This window comes from Hesperophylax consimilis, chromosome 9 (genome assembly GCF_061612785.1).
Source record: "Hesperophylax consimilis isolate HC1 chromosome 9, BYU_Hcon_1.0, whole genome shotgun sequence".
Classification (NCBI taxonomy): Eukaryota; Metazoa; Arthropoda; class Insecta; order Trichoptera; family Limnephilidae; genus Hesperophylax; species Hesperophylax consimilis.
Window position 1 is genome coordinate 23,953,202 of NC_142844.1, and position 18,535 is coordinate 23,971,736.

General features: G+C 32.8%; 1 protein-coding gene across 1 annotated transcript; it reads right to left on the minus strand.

The window, feature by feature from the left end:
• Positions 1 to 7,147: 7,147 nt before the first annotated feature.
• On the minus strand, positions 7,148 to 14,574 carry LOC149421073 (parkin coregulated gene protein homolog). Its single transcript, XM_089635160.1, has 4 exons — positions 14,284 to 14,574; positions 13,310 to 13,481; positions 11,874 to 12,023; positions 7,148 to 7,296 (listed from the first exon to the last, which is right to left on the minus strand). Exons 1-4 carry the CDS (start codon positions 14,572 to 14,574, stop codon positions 7,148 to 7,150), a joined length of 762 nt encoding a protein of 253 aa, XP_089491286.1.
• Positions 14,575 to 18,535: the final 3,961 nt, after the last annotated feature.

Sequence of the window (18,535 nt, forward strand, 5' to 3'; positions counted from 1 at the left end):
AAAGGATTCCAAACAGCTTGCCATAGGAGTTACCTGAAGTGCGGTGGTTTGATTTTTCTACTATGTTGAAGGCTTCTGTATTTTAAAGTTGTTGGAGTTGATACAAGCTTTAAGCTCGCGGTGGCTGATTACACACGGAGCTGCCGTAGATAGGTGGAAGCAAATTTGTCTTGCGGAGTCGACATGAACCCCAGAGACGAACTGTATACCATTTCTTATGAATTACTCCGAATAATTTGTGTGCGAATTACGAACTTACCCGTGCTCCATAATTTTTCATTAAATAAAATAATAATTATAATAGCGAATGTTTCAAACAAAGATAATTATAAAAATAAAGATTTTCGCATCTGCCCGGAGCCAGTAGATTTATGGCATCCCATCTTCGAACATGTTATAATACTGAAAAAAATGTCCAAAAAGAAAATTAAAAGGTTGTGCGAGATAAATAAATATATTGAAAAGTGATTCAGATATAGTCCCTTTTAAATATAATCTGCTTAGCAATTTCATCCGCGGTTTTTTACTGGGGTGATATTGAAAGTATTTACCACCCAAGAATGAGATGCAAATATTCAAAGTTTTGTTTCATAATTTGTCAATATTTATTTTCTCAACCCGGGTTTGAAATCCGTGAACTAAGGATCCAGAGTCAAGGCCACGAAAAATATAAATATATTTTAAATTGTGATATTTACTTTGCTAATTATGTTATGCTCAAGCAGATACTTGCATGGTCAAAAATATCATCACCATCAATCACTTTCTGTCCACAATTGGACACGTAATATCTCTCCTTAGATGCTACTCCTATCATCTGGCAACACAAGTCACGATCCACCTTGCACCGGCTGCATGGCTAATGTTTTCGACCGACCTGCCTGAATATCTGCGACCTATGCCAGGTCTACGCTGGAGCACCATTTCTTATCCAACCGTTGTCCTCGATCAAACAATTTTCCCAGTACAGGTCAACTTATGTTTGACAATATTTTAAACAAAATTTGAACTCAAATTATGGCTTTTTTCGATTGATTTCTGTACCCGTTTTAAATTGGGTTTCAAACCATAAGTGAACACCGACAGACAAATACGTTTGAAATAAGACAAAGAAGACTGCTTAATTTTTTTTTGGTTGCCCTCACTACTACCCAAAAATATATATTCAATCTACCGTGAAAAAGTAACGTTAAAATGTGATTATATTGCTGAAACGATTTGGATATTATTTAATGCCTAAAATGGCTCCCACAAAGCTCGTACGTATAATACAAATATCCATAAGTACCTATACACAAAATAGACAAACCGTAGCTACTTAAAAACGTACATTCGCAAAGCCTTTTCTCACGTATTTTCTCTTTTATGTAAGTGCTAAGCTACTGGCTACCTTCATAGAATTTTATACGTGAATATGTACAGTAGAAGAATTACCTACACCCCACACAAGAGTTTTAGTTGGCTCCCTCAAGCGAACCTAAACCTAGTCCTTGGTCCTGCCATTCTTTACGCCTCGCTTCTTTCTTATCTCGCAGAGAAATTCGTCCAGGCGGTGTTATAAACAAGTCGCACGCTAAGTGAGGTTATTCTCTCGGATGCGGCTCCCGTTTTAACGTAGAGCTTAAATCCACCGACAAGAAAAAGTCCTTTTTGCTTTCCGCTACCTACTTGGCGACTTCATTTTTGCAAGTGTTTCGTTAATATTAAGTAGGTTTTAGTCGTGTGAAAGCTCAAATTCGTTTGCCGGATTTAAATAAATGTAAACAAGAAATGATATTAAAAATACCACACAATATTTATATATTTCTTAATATGAATGAACGAAATTTAAATAATCTTAAGTACATTTGCGGAATGTTCCAGAGTGTTACAATACTTTTACTATAGCCCTGGTGAAATACGACCATTCAGAATCTAAATTAAGCTTAAAATAATGACTGTGGCCATGTTTGATGACAAGATCTAAATAGCCAGGTAATTCTTAACTTTCCTCTCTCTCCACTTTCCCCTCAATACTTCCTAAAGCCTCATAACGGTCACTAAATAACTCATCAAAATGATAATTCATCACATCTTTAAAAAGTTATATAAAGTCATGAAAAGTGATTAAACAAAAACTTAATTAACTCGGTTAAGTAGGTTAGGTTAGGTTAGGTTTAAATATTTTTTTTTCATCGTTTCTAATGATTTTATATCAGTTTTTAAAAGTGTGTTTAATTGTCACTGTGTTGAGTTATCATGGAACCCCTCATAACATACCCCAATTGTGGATGCCAAAGTCTCACTTTCTCCAGACGATTGGGGTGAGCATTTACGAATTTCGTGCGGTACTCGGATAAAAAAAAACAAATAAAGAAGCCTCCACCAGGTATTCTGTAATTTAACGTATAATTAAAAGAATCGCTATAACAATACGCCAATGGGAATGAAATTTAATTATACCCAAATCATTAGGCACTACTCACCGCAGAATAGGACGGTTCGGGTTTCAATTAATTTACCTGATATATTGCGTTGTATGTACGCTCACAAAGCAGGCTTTTGTTCTAGTTTCTGGTATGTATATTGTTCGGTAATGTAGAATACGTAAGGCTGCTACATGTTGGCATCAAAGTGTAATCCTATTATAGTTTGGAACGCATCAAAAAACTATGGTTGTCAATAATACGAGACGAGCCTTTGTTGGATAACTGACATGTTGTTTTCCAAGATATTATGTTTCGAATATGATGAAAATAATACTAATAAGTCCTCCCGTACACTATTATGTTGTTATATTTCCTAATCCTGTATTGATAAATATTTTGATTTCCATTCCATCATGATTTAAAAAATGAAAACTCACGAGCTTGTCTATTATTCGATATTTTTTTATTTATTTTTATGTGACGTACCATGCAATGATAATACCACCCGAACTTGCCGTTCGAGATTATTTTTTATTAATGTATACAATCAGATTTCTGCATTACATTTTTAAAATTGTCTAATTTGTCCGTTCTGTGAAATATTATAAACTAAAAATTTGATCGAATGGTTTTTAAAACAACTCGCCACAACCCACCATCTTTGTGATCGTTTAAGAACGCGGCCTCACCATCATTAAGTAATTATTCGGAATCGCTGGACAAGGATTATATGAAATATTTTTAAATTAAACCTTCTGATTTACCTTAATTATTATAAAAGAAATCTGACTGCATTTCGGATATTTTTAATTTTAGCATTTTAATTTTTAATTACGTAAATCGAAAATTCACTTTCGTTTTATGGAATACCAACAAGAGAAAATGTCAACAGAAATCATTCCAGCTGTCATCCCATACGACGAAAGTGAATTTTCGATTTACGTAATTAAAAATTGAAATTCTAAAATTAAAAATATCCCAAATGCAGTCAGATTCCTTTTATAGTAATTAAGATAAATCAGAAGGTTTTATTAAAAAATATTTCATATAATCCGTGTCCAGCGATTCCGAATATTTACCCATCATTATATTAATTTTAAAAAAATAGCTCTTACCCGATAAAAAACCTACTAATAAATTGCTGCTTTCAACGGGTTTTCTTATAAAATATCATGTAATGAAAGGTTTCCTTTGACTAAAACAGTATAAATATTTATCACGTGGTTAATGAATAAAAATCTTTCATGTTTTACAGGAACTGGTGTACATATTTAACAGGTACCCACCTTTTTTATTGCCTTACGATTACAGCGCCATATAAATTAGCCAAGTATCATTATAATAATACAATGAAACAAACATTTTGAATTTACGTGACTTCAAAGAACGATATTGTTTCGTAATTTTGCACTTGTTCGGAATCCACGTAGAGACGAAAGTACCTGCCTACGTTTTTCAAAACGTGACTCTTGGATACTTTTCCGTTTATAAAATCATTTTCACATCCGCTTTCATGCTTTACGGTAAGAAACCAACATTTAACTTTCAAATAAAATTCCTTTGAAATTTTAATATTTTATTTTTTTAATTAATTTTGACATTAAACCAAAATGTTTCTGAGCGACTTGGGGAATTGTTTGCCGCTGTAGTAAATGTAGGTTTATAAGAAAAGGGTTCGTGCTGGAGAGCATCGATGAAGGATTTACAGAGTAATAGGTAAACTACCGTAAGAAATTATTATAGAATTATGACACGAACTAATAATGAATTTAATGTATTTTTTATACTGGAATAAGTATTTAAGAGCTGAGGTTGACAAATCGAGAACCAAAAATTCAGCTCTCGGTTATTTCAGTTTCCATTTTTTTATTACTACAGTATTCTAGCAGATCTGCACATCGCTTTTTTTTGTTCACCGTGTTGCTCGTAAAACTCTTAGGGTGACCACATAACCATTGTTGTAGAAAAGAAACAAAATGTTCTTTAAGGATACACAGATACTACAAAAATAGATAAATATATATATAGGGTTTTCCAATAAGAGATGTTATTTTGATATTCAATCGTGAAAGATCAATGGTTTCGTTGCTTGTGTGGCACGTAGCGCCGTCTTGTTGAAAGTAAACGTTGTCCAGATCAATACCATCCAATTCCATAAAAAATCATTAATCATCTCTCGATAGCGCAATCCATTCACCGTAACTGTTGCTCCAGCCTCATTTTCAAAAAAGTAAGGTCCAATGACTCCGCCGGACCATAAACCGCACCAAACAGTCACACCTTAAGGATAAAGAGGCTTTCCAACAATAATTCTTGAGTTTTTCGAGCCCCAGATGCGACAATTTTGCTTGTTGACGAAGCTACCGAGTTGGAAATGGGCCTCATCACTCAAGATGATTTGCATTTGATTCACTCAAGTGAATTTTAATAATTTCAATGCGTTGTTAAAGCGTGTATCGTTCCATTTTTATTAATGTCGTAGTTTTTACTTGTCAAATGTTAAAAAATGACAGCTTCAAAAGTAAAATCTACCGATTCAAAATAACACCTCTTATTGGAAAACCCTGTTTATACATAAAACAAAGATTTAATTGAAAATGCATCAGTCTGGAGATGCCTGTCATAAGGTGAAACCTGTAAAAGAAAAAGAAAGAGAAAGAAAAAAGTAATTCCACTCAACATTTTGAGTGTCATTTTGTTTGTGGATTGAGGAGTTCCATGTTTTCTGCCTACCCTTGAAAAGGCGTCCTTCCTAAGTATCATTTCTGAAGCCCACAAAACTCTCCAACGGCGAGTTAAATGAAGTAATGCTCATGTTAAGCATTGCGAATTTAAAACTAGTAATTTTAGAACCGAAATTCCAGAAATTTAAAGTTATATACATATTTATGACTCGAAATGCCACCGTTCAATATTTATATCGGTTTTGCAATCGAATTTCTGCTTCAAGTTCAAATTCTGATAAATTGAAACATGTCTCTCATTTTACACATTTCCATTGCTTATTGCTCTTTAGTAAATTCTCAACTTCCGTCAATATCAGCGCTTCGTTATGGCATATTTAACATTTTTTTAATAATTAACAAAAAAATTGCTTCGACGCATTGTCCACCTGGCAATAAGTTTCTCCTGACTAACTTAATTTACGTCAGCGTCTATGTTTTCAGAAACTACAATTATTTAAAACAATTTCTAATTGAAAATTTTGCTATCAAAGGGATAATCAAATTTTTTATGGAAAAAAAATGTAAATAATATTATCGCCCTAAAAGTAATTGATTTCGGTAGGCATTTGCAAAATGTAAAAGTTCCAAGTGCTGCCTTTGATTTCCAAAAATCGCTGAAATTTCATTTTATGAACGCAGCGCTATAAATATTCACTGGCAAGAGCTCTCCCAAAATGCAAATCACAACGTTATGTTTTTTGTGTGATAAAATGAGGCCGATACGGAGTTTCATCGTGTCGAAGTTTGCTCTAACATCTTGTTTGCCTGTTGATCGATTCTCTCGTCGATATTGGATACAGTCTAAATATTTGCACTCCTTACCATTTTATTATATTGAAAATCCATAAAAAAGGCATCTTTTGAAGTTGCTTTTTTCATCAAATTCACAAATTTGACTTTGATTCTATCTTTTTGTTTCCTTTCATTATTAAACAGGTTATTTTGCCTCTTTTTGACACTTTTGTGCAAAACGAATAGCTTTTATGCATTTTTAAACATTACCTAAATCATTACGTTTAACATTTTTTTATTTATTTTGGCTGTCCTACCAAAACGTTAAAACCCACCAACCAGGTATATTTGTTAACCAATTGAACTTAATAGCAGGATACGTTTATAGAATAGGAATAGGCCATCCAGATCACCTATTTATGCTGAAAGATTAAAAATATTTCTTGTAAAACTTTCAACTTAAAAGATTTTCGGGCAGAACATTTTTTTGTAAATAATAATCAGTTTAAATAGATTACTGATTGTTTGAAGTATAATATCATATGTGATAGAAATGATAAATATTCAAATTCTAACGCTGCGTAAGCAACTAAATGCAAAAATTCCTTTTCATTAAAGAGCGGGCTTTGAGTGACGCAGACGCTCATTTGACGCTTTGCAGAACAAAACCGTGTTCAAATCATGTTTACGTTGAGCCAACCGAAGGCTCCGTGTGACTGTGTCGTAATGTCAACGGCAAACAACACCTCAGACACGTGACGGCAAACACGGGGCGGCCAACAGACTGTCACAAGGCCTGCACACCGCAAGATTGACAATGGTGGACCGGCCGCATCTGGCCAAGCCGACCGTACACCGTAGACACTACGAACGTAACGTCGTAGCGCCGTAGAATGATAGCTCTATAGAACCGTAGACTGGCTACTACACTGCCATCTTCTACAAACAAAGGGGTAGGTAGGATAAATATCAATAATAAAACTTTTTATTTCAAATAGGTTTTTAATTTATTTGATTAACTGCAAGCATTCAAGAAATATGTTTTCACTAGGTATACTTCGTATTTTATCATACCCTGATTTATGATATAATAACTAAAGGCATGTGTAGTTTTTTTTTTGATTATCCAAATTGGTTTTTATTGCAGTGCGATTCGTATTGTTCAAAAAGTAAAAATTTCTTCGTGAAAGTTCTAACAAAAGATTATTTAAATGCTATGAAGTACAGATTATTTTGTGTGCATGATTTTGGACATTTTTCGTAGCATTGATCGTGGAGACCTCAATTTTGGACACAGGACTCGTACGTCGGCACCATGTATTTGATGTTAATAAATGCATCCTCTCCCCCGTACCGCTCCAGAAGTTGTAGAGTTTCTTCAATGATGCTCGCTATATTCTCCGTCCTCTCTACGGCCTCGCCAATGTTTGCTGGAAACAAATTTGAATTAAAATTAAAGAAAATTATCTTAATAACTTTGCTCTATTAGACACTATTTTATGGTCGATTTCTAAAAACAATATTTCAAATTAAACAATAAAGTATTCGAATAACCGATCGCTCAACTTTTATTCGGTAATTTTTATTTATAAATCTAAATTTAGCTCACATCATCGTGTGTGCTAATAGTTTTACAAAAATATAAAAAATTACAATAGGTAATTGGCAAACAATGGATCTTTGAATATTTAAATGTTAGTACATATATGTCACAAAAACATCAATATTTGAGGAAAATATGTTTTCTCAATTCTTCTTTAAACTTAACCATATTCTCACTATCAGTAACTTCCTTCGGAATTTTGTTATACAGTTGGACGATCTGGTAGACGAGAGATTTTCGGGTGCTTGATTTTTTTCTTGTTGGCAATCTGATTTTCCTTGCATTTTTAGTCCCGTGTCCGTGTATCTCGTGGTTGTAATTTATTTTTGTATTCATTTTGTATTCTTTAGACATCATCCCGATTTTAATTTTGTGTATAAAAATAAGTACAAATATAGTTTGTTTACCGTCATAAAATTTAGCTCGTTTAACATGTTTCTTATCCGTGTGTATATGTTGCGCTTGAGTATTGTTCGCATTACTTTATTTTGCAGTATTTGAATCTTTTTCATTTTCTCTTCGTTGCAGTAAAAAATAATACTTGAAAAGTAATTAAAATGTGGTGATATAATTGAATTTTATATTATCTGACATATTTCTTTATTTACTTTGTTTCGTATTCTGCCAAGGAATGTTTTTTTTTTCAAATTTTTTAATTGTTAACCTGCATTTTTCGAAAAGTTAAGCATTGAGTCTATAATGACTCCTAGATATTTAATTTCTTCCACTTTTTATAAAGCTTTAGTTTGTCGTGCGTATTTTTCTGCTATTTTCATGTATACTAACATTTAATGTAATGACGATGGTGTGTTTGAATATAAAATATTTTAAATAAATTTTACCAAAATTAGTAATAAATTTACTTTCTTTTAGTTTTTTATTGTTTGATATTTATTTGGCGCGCTCATTTTACATTTTTAACTTCGTCTATTTTAAATTCGTTTTACTTTTGGTATTTAAAGTTATGCAAATGACATTCTAATGAAGAATCCTAATTATTATTAACCTAATAATTTTCTCGTGTTATGCATATATGAAGGAATGTTGAAATCTATAAACTGAGATAATAGACAGTAGTGTATGTATGGGTCCCCCGATTCACAATACTAATATGACTTCTCAGTAGCCGGTCTTTGTACGAGGCGGATGGACACTGAAATGGCTTGTGCCCGACGACCATTAGCTTTGACGGCCTTTCATACTGTTCCTACCCGCTCTCTTCAAAGAATTCTTTTCGAAGTGCACGTAATTAAATGCCCGTTTGAGCCAACACTTAATAATTTCATGTTTGTAAAGCGTAGATGCTGCAGCAACTGAATAGAGTCAACGTGGTCCGGGCAATATTAAAAGATGGGTGAATAAGGGTATAAACTCACTACCCACTCTTCAGTACTTACCCATAGAGCGCTGGACGTGAAAGGGCTTCGGAAAGGCAGACAGCGATGCAATTAAAATGAACACACGCCCATTTAAAATAGTTTCAAATGGCAAAAAAACACTTTGCTTAATACAGAATAGAAATATTTCCACCTTTACCTTCATAATAAGGTAAAAAAATTCTTAAAAAGGCTATAAAATTAAAAGTAGAAGACACTTGAGACACAGAAAATTTGACAATTTTACCGCCCAAAAAGAATGAAAGTTAATGAATATCTCTTGATTGAAATACGGAAAAGCACAGAATTGACAACTTTCAGGTGAACCTAAAAGTTAATAGAGTATTTTCGAATTCGCACAACACGCATATTACGTTTCCTGCGAAGGTAAACAGAGAGACTGTGGATATGGCAAACTTGAAACAGGAGATGAGAAATAATACCTTATAAGATGTAGCACTGAGTAAATAAATACGGTACATGTTGTCAACTACGAGTTGAAAAACGTACGTCTCGTTCAAAAAGGTTATATTTCGTAGATTTTTGGGTGTCATGATATATAAGTAGCTCTTAATGTCGTTCTGATAAAATATATTTTATATCATTTTCAATGCTCAATAATAAAATATTGTGTTAGAAAGAACAATGAAAATTTAAAATAAACCATTTTTTTAAGAATTTTCATAAAAAAGACTAGCTGCCGTGTACCCATCGTTGCTCGGGACTTATAAATGGTAAAGTTTTGAGGTTGTGAGTCCTAGGATACCTGAAATCTGAGTGCATTTTTAAGGTGGAAGTAAAATTAATTAATTGCAGTAAGTATTTTTTCGACATGATCGTACCATGTCTTCCTCAGGCGTCCTTTACCTCTTCAACCATTCACTTTCAAATTATACATTCTCCTTACATCTCGTTCTTGGTTCGTCACTTACGTCTTATTTTATCACAAATAATTATTAGATTCATGTCTTCCTCGGGCACCCCCACCTCTTCGTATTATTCACTTTATATAGTATCATGAAATCCACAACGTAACAATTAAAAAAAACTACATTATGCCTAGCCTAATAAATCTCGATATATTATGAATATGCTCAAATTGTCAGACAGAAGAATTTTCACTGACTTCGTTTTTCTGTATAAAATTCTAAATGATTCAGTTGATAGTCCAGTATTGCTAGAATTGATAAACTTTCGGATTACACAACGTAATACAGGTAGTCAGGATTTATTTCAGTGCAGAAATTCTGGGACTAACTATCATATGTATTCCTCTTTACCCAGAATACTAATAGAGGGAAACAATTATAACAAGTCGGTGGAAATCTAAAATTTATATTTAAACAAATATAAAATGTTGTTAATGGAGTAATTCAGTTATGTACAATACATAATGTGAATTTCTTAATATTTTCATGTAAAAGCCCCGAAAAGGGGCATTAATAAATAAATAAATAAATCGCCGTATCTTATTCCAGCAGAAACAATGCGTGAAGTCTTTCTTAAGTATCCCAGACTTTATCTGTCGTTTTTTAAACATATTTTTTTATTTATTTTATAATTATACATATGTTAATACAATTTAAGTTAAAAATAGAGGTAGTCAAGCAAAACTGCCACAGGGCTGCTTGTCTGCAGGTTCTCTTTTAATATTTTGTCTTCCCTAATAAGAATATAAAGCAGAATTTTACATATTAGAATTCATAGAAATGTGAAAAAATTAGTCCTTAATGCAGTGATATGATGACTTTCCTTGAGATCTAGGGAAAAATATATAATTTAACATGAAGAAAACAATGATACAGATTAAGGATTTTTTTTTCAATTTATTTAATATTTGCTTTAACTCCCAATAAAATAGGACACGCACTGTAACAGCCTTAACCACAAACCTACGTACCTGCAAATACTCGAATCAAAACTAGTAAGACGAAAAGAAAAAAAATAGTAATACACAAATATTTCAAAAAGCATAAAATGTGTAGTATATATATATAAGCTATCAGAAGAAACATCCAAATGTCGAAAACGACAGCGTATTTTGAACCGGTGGACAAAATGAAAGCCAAACTTTCAGTATATAAGATTGTTGGCGCTCTGTCAAACTAGAATCCCTAATAATGCCGCTTCGTGTAGTTTGCTCGCCCCGAGCGCTCGCGCCCGTGCCGCGCCGGGTATCAAAGGTGAAAATAATGAATAACTTGTCGCAGGCGCGTCAAGCCACCGCCCGGACGCTAACGAGTTTTGACGTGCCGCGCATTATTATTTATGATCGAAATCGGAGATTTAACGATACAAAATATATTATACTAGGATTTCACACTGATGGATATTGTCAGAGCAGGAAGCGCCAGAGTCAATGTAGTTAAAATGGTTTAAAAAAAAGGTAATGAATTTCGCGAAAAGCTTTTATGTCGTTAGAGATTTAGTTTGTGGATAATTGTCATTTACATTGCAATTTAATCAGTTCCTGTCCCATTTGATTAAACTCTTCGTGGGCTTTTTTAAATGCGTAACATAGGTAGTTCTTAACATTAACGGGGTAACACCAACTTGCAACTGTGTAGATAAAATTAACCGTTCAATGAATTACGATATTAAAAACATTCACTAAGCATTGATTTTAATTGATTGACTAATTTCAGCTGTCGGTTCATGAGTGCGTGATTGAAAAATTGTATTCCTGCGTAAAATTATCCTAGTTCGAAGAGCTTTTAATTTTCAAAGTTGGGACAGAAAAGTATAAATCATACCAGGCAGACGAAAAGCATTCACCAAAAATATTTTAAATATGAATAATTATTTATTTGTAATGTGTATTTTTTTGTTTAATTATTTTGCAGATGTCTTAAAATTTTAATGGAGAGATGTCATAACTTTTCAAGTTTGCTAACATGTGAAAGGTAGCTTCACAAATCCCGCATTCGTAATGTCCCGTGATTTTTTACGAGTCTACGTTAGTAAATAACATAAATCATACAAATACAAGTGATGTGAAATGAAAATGTAAATGATGAGAAACACTTACAATTTTTTTGTTTGAATAGGTTAAAGATGGGAAGAATCTGACGATAGTATGGAACGAGAGCTTCACCAACTCGATCACAAGATAGAACCAAATTCTGTAGCGCCTTCATCACGTTTATGATCACATCCAAGCGTTTTGTGCCCAAGGCAGCTGGAACAACAATTCAAAGATGAAAAACTTTTCCTAATCGCATGTGTTTTCCGTCGGCGGCTATTCCCATATGCGGTGTCGAATAATACGCATCATATATTAAGATGCGCATTGATCCGTTGATCATATATTATGTTTTATCCAAGGTGTTTCTCGCGGGATCGATTGCGATGAAAAGAGCGTAGTTATAGAGAATAAAATTCAGGTAAATAATAAAAGCCTTACTAATAAAAAAACACTTCGCAAACATTAAGCGGTGTTATAGTTGTGCATTGCATAAAGGCTGTACAATTTTCGTTTCAAACTATTACTAATAAAAAATCTCGTTAAATGGCTGCGAAAGAACTGGCAAAATTACTTTTTGGCTGTGTCACACACCAGGTATCCGTTTTGAAAAATTTTGGTTATTTCTGACGTATTATTTTTAAATTTAATAATTGACTGTTACCGTGTTATTTAAAGAAGAACATTAATGCCTTTTGCGTCTGTGGGTATTTAAATCCAAGAAATCAAAGTTTATATTGCCCTAATAATGAATCAAAAACGTTTTTTTCTTATTTTCTGGGAATTATAATAACATTTAAAAAAGTTTTATTTTAAAAACAAGATAAAACTTTTTTTTGCAAATTTCCTTAATAAAAGCGATTTGTTTTCAAAATTTCTTATTTTCCACAGTTTGTCGACGCTTGGAGTAAAAATAAAGGTGGTTTTTTTTCAACATTTTTTCATGTTAGAGACTGAAGTATCCATATGGATAAATATGAATGTATATTTCAAATACAAAAATCAAAAAGGTAATTTTATTTGATGATACGACATCTTCAAAATGATGACATAAAATTTCTTAGAAACATCAGAGAGAATTTATTAATATAAATAGTTGTACAAAAGATAATCAATCCTTATTGGTTGGATAAGCTATGTGCGTATTCTATTAAGTCATTTTTCATATTTGCAAGGTTTTTAACTACATGATCGTTTATCAATTGAATACATTTTTTACCATATTTTTTAGTAAGGCTGTAAGTAAATGTAACTAACTAATTAATTGACAAACCATCACGCCGTTTTCCCGCAGGCAGAGAGGACGAAGCTCCAAACAACTCGGTCTTGGCACACTTCTATCCTCATTCACATTCATACATCGTCTCATAAATACTCTTCTATTAATATATACACAAGTATTTGATTTACTTGATCATGCCACGTCTTCTTCGGACGTCTTCGACTACTTCTAGTGGATTTTAAATAAGTGTGATGTAGTTACGAAACAAATGTTAACTTACTTTTGATCGGAATTATTAATTGAGGTACAACAGGGAGGACCTTATTACTCCCATGCCTGATGAGGTCTTTGATTCCTTCATTTGCGTAGAACTTGCAAGGGAATCCTGTTTCAACCAGGCCATCAAAAAACATCGGGAGGTAATGGTGATAGTCTAGTTTCTCTACGGGAACCTTGTTTAAAAAACAAAAGCAATTAATTAATGATGAACCTTAAAAAATAGTAGTAGGTACTACATTTATCGTGAAATTTGAATTTGTACTGTGTAGCAGAGTTAATAGAAAAAATTCAGCTCCAAATTGCTCGTGCAATGAAATGGCGTGATGTGTTACTATTGAAAATCAGGGATTAGAGCAGAAAATTTTCAAGGGAATTGAAAAATGATAGTTACAACCAAAGCGTCGCATTAAAAGCTTTAGAATTTATGACTTAAGTGTTACGTTAACCCGTTAAATATTGGCGGGAAGGAAAAGGTTTCATGAAACCAACGCCGCAAAGTGGCCTTCTTTCATATTATTTTTAAACTGCCTAGGGTTATGGGGAATTTCAAACTTCATAACTTTCATCGTTCGTCCGCTTCTTTAAGCTTTGATAATCATCACCAGACATTATCTCATAAAATAGGCTACACAAAATACTATTTGGCGATGACATAAGATATTATTTTGATTACTGCAAACTTCCTTGGACAATAGTGTTTTGCTCGTGGGAAAGTTGCATTTGTTTATCAACATTTCAATCGATGTGATTGATAAAACACTCAAAGTAGAACATTTTCGTAAAAATAGTTTTTCATTACGTGAATCCGATTATCTTCTTAAAATATTTTTTAAACATTTCTAATTCCTTAACCATTATCCAAATAACGGTTTAAAAATTACGTTGGTCTGAAGACAAAATTGGGTTAAACGAATGTTTTAATAAGTAATGTCTCCGCTGCCTAGATGAGAAAAATAAATTTAGTATGGGTGATACCTTCCAGCACACGTGTTTTCCAACATTTTCAATAGAAATCGGAAACTCTCCGCTCAAAAAGGCTATCTTAAACTGCGAGTCCTTTGGAGTTTTTGGCTCAAAAATATTGTATCTCGGGAATGGTTGAACTTTAACGTTCCTCTGTAAGGACTGTATGGTAAAAGCGGGCACTATCCTGGCAGTTGTTGGTCTTCTGGCGGCGGGAGTGCCCGGTAAAGGTTTTCTTAAGGATATCCGAAATTCCTGGCCTGATGTTTCTTTTTCTTTTTCGCACTTGAATTTTTGAACCATGTCTATGAAGTCTTATCAAACTGGAAAAGATAGTTGAATTAAATTTCAAGTCTTTAATGACGATACACAAATTAAATTGTTTTATGTGAGAGTTTTGGTTCCATGATAACTCAACACAGTGATAATTCAACACACTTTTGAAAAGTGATATAAAGTCATAAGAAACGATGATAAAAAAATTAAACCTAATCTAACCTACTTAATCCAGTTAATAAAGTTTTTATTTCATCACTTTCCATAACTTTTTAAAGATGTGATGAAATATCATTTTGATGATTTATCCGGTCAGCGCCTATTTATAATTCTAATTGTAAAATACTGGCCATTATACAAATCAATTTTTAGAAAATTATTTCTTAAACGGCTTATATATTACATCAAAATTAAAACACAAAAAAGAAAATACCACAGATTCTTACTATATTTTGGTTATACTTGTTTATTAAAAAAATATATTAATCAGTTTTGTTTGGTATTTTGGCCCCAAACCCAAATTTAAGTAAAGCACGAAATCACGCAGCCGTTCCCCTTAATCTAACTTATTATCCAGCCTTTTTAAAACAACCGGTTTTATAACTTTTTTTTTTACAGTGAATATACAAACTATTACATCTCTAAAGCTTTTCAACGCCATAAAGAGACGAGGCTCTTGTATTTGGTAAGGGGATTCATGCTCAAATAATAAATAAAATGTTGCAAATGATGACAGGAAATAAATAAGAAAATGCAAGAATTTAAAAAAAAAAAGGAAAATGTGAACTCATGTGAAATTCTTCAGTATAATCCATGCTTTTAATTGAAAACGTTTGTTGTCATTATTATATAGTTATTATTGTTTTTTATAGCATGAAGAGAAAAAATTCACATTCTGAGAGCAAGCATGAAAAATATTCAAACAAAGTACTTAATTCATATAATGAGGGTCTTACTTTAGAAAAGAAATGATTGCTTTATGAAATAAAAACAATGTTTTTGATATTATAATAAGGTCTTCACTTGATGCTATCCAAAACATGAAAAGCCAACAGTGAAATCAAAACAAATATGAGCCATTCAAATTTAAAAGTTGCAAAACAACAAAGACTAAGGAACGTCAAAGATTCATAAACTATTGATGTGAAACTTGTTATTGATATTGAACCCAATCAAAATATCAAGAAGAAACTATGATATGTTTAATCATGTCTAGGGAGCGCAAGCAAAATGATTGACTGTTCATGAGAATAGCTTGAAAAGCACGACTTGCAATTGAAAATATAAAGAAATATTGATAGTATCGTTCAACGCGTACTAAACACCTTTAATACTGAGAGACTTACCAGACTAAAACGACACAATATCTCGTTGCTTTGACCAATATTGACTGTTATATTAATATAATAAAAAAGGGAATTGTGCTTCGCAATACGCGTCGTGAGATTGTTTATTTTGTAAGATGATCGTTGCCTTGGCGACGCCATGTTTATCGATTCGGTGGGAGTGTTGGCTGCCTGTCAGATTTCAGTTAAGGCCAGGTCACATCGCAAATTTATTCCACTGCTCATCGCAAATTTGTATCGGGGTTATTAGTTCCATAAAATAAATATTTTTTTTTTTAAATCAAATTGTTTTGAATATTATAAAAGTGGTTTAATTTAACAGAATTAAAAAAATCTACGAATTTCAGTTGTCGGTGCGTGGGTAAGTAAGTAATGTGAAGTAGTCATGTGTAATGCGTAACATTATCAAGTTAAACGAATTTATTTTTTTTTAAATTGGAAATATAATGTAAATTGGAAATACTAATCATATCAGACATGCGATAAAGTAGGAAACAAATTTATTTGATGAAATAAAAATTATTCATTCGAATTGAGTATTTTTTTTGTTCAAATGCTTGACAGATGCTGAGATGAATTGATAGAGGGAAGATTAGTACATCACCAAGACAATGCGTTTCACTGAACTAGGTCCAGTGGACATACTTTAACGGTCCGTTCATAAACCAACATATTTTTTTGAAAAAGCGGTGCTACGTTCTGTTAGTAGATACTAATTTACTAAAATAATACAGGCAATCCTGTAAAGACAATTTTGTATGTTTCAATTTCAATAAATTTATATTATTACAAGTAAATCTATATTATTATATCACAAAATAAATTTCTGTTCAAACCCATCTGGAGCAAGTGAGGCTGAAAATAGCGGTGTGGTGAAAGAGATCGGGAAGCGGAAGGTGGAGAAGTACCTGGCTATTCTGATCTTGTCACTGAAAACGGCCAAAGCCATTTCAAGCAAGGTTTAAATTCTGAATAGTGGTCTTTCAACACGGCGCGGCGATACTAAGAGTATTTTCCGCTCTGGACGTGTCGAAAATGTACCACTTTCATATTATTTTGAATGCATTAATACTGAAAATATATAAATTAATTAAATGAAATTTTAATCCGCGACCTCTAGATACGGAATCGAGAGCCTTAACTCTCGAACACGGAGGTTACCATGATAATTTTGTTGATTGATCGTTCCTTGTTGTAAACAACAAAAAATAGAAGTATTTACTTGGGTCAGGTGTATATATGTAAACAAATAAATTATACATTTTTAACATGCTCGTAAATAATGTTTAGTTGAAAGGGATAAATGCATATAAAATATTCAAATGACTTTTTTTCGAAATATCGAATTAAGTGGGTAAAGTAGCATTTTTCATTATTCATCATTTGGATGGTCTTGTCTGGTTGCGGACAACCGATGCATAATGTATGGGGCCAATCATTCGATGTCCGTCGAACCCTAACTGGATAAATCAACCCTTCTCCTGAAGAGGATCCTAGAAAATTGGGGTCCTTGGCAGACACGATTTTCCGACAGAAAAGCGTCAACGTATTAAATTATGCAATGAATAATAAGGTGTGCACGGATTTTCACTCCTGTAAAAATACTTTTTTCGATTATATAATTACTAACTAACTTGTGCCCAACATTGCTGAGGGTTATCAAGTTTTCGTTTATATAATTACTAGCTAACTTGTGCCCGACATTGCTGAGGGTTATCAAGTTTTCGTTTATATAATTACTAGCTAACTTGTGCCCGACATTGCTGAGGGTTATCAAGTTTTCGTTTATATAATTACTAGCTAACTTGTGCCCGACATTGCTGAGGGTTATCAAGTTTTCGTTTATATAATTACTAGCTAACTTGTGCCCGACATTGCTGAGGGTTATCAAGTTTTCGTTTATATAATTACTAGCTAACTTGTGCCCGACATTGCTGAGGGTTATCAAGTTTTCGTTTATATAATTACTAGCTAACTTGTGCCCGACATTGCTGAGGGTTATCAAGTTTTCGTTTATATAATTACTAGCTAACTTGTGCCCGACATTGCTGAGGGTTATCAAGTTTTCGTTTATATAATTACTAGCTAACTTGTGCCCGACATTGCTGAGGGTTATCAAGTTTTCGTTTATATAATTACTAGCTAACTTGTGCCCGACATTGCTGAGGGTTATCAAGTTTTCGTTTATATAATTACTAGCTAACTTGTGCCCGACATTGCTGAGGGTTATCAAGTTTTCGTTTATATAATTACTAGCTAACTTGTGCCCGACATTGCTGAGGGTTATCAAGTTTTGAGATTGTGAATTCTAATGCAATAACTCCGTACAGTAGGCCCTGAGGAAAATTATTTCCTTCAGGGCCTATTGCATCTTTGGTGATGTTGTGTGAGGGATATTTTTTAGGAAAAAAATGAGAGAAAATGGGTTAATAATTAAGGAGAACCATGTTGTATGAGTGTTTAGTATAGAAACAGTTTATTTATTCATATTTTTATTTATATTATCCCTAACATTATCTTTTATTTTAATTTGTATCCTACCTTATTTTTATTTTTATCTTTATTTTTACAACATTCACCTACTTCAACTTCTCTCCTGTATGTGATCATCTACCTAATTATATTCAGAATTGGTTATTTAT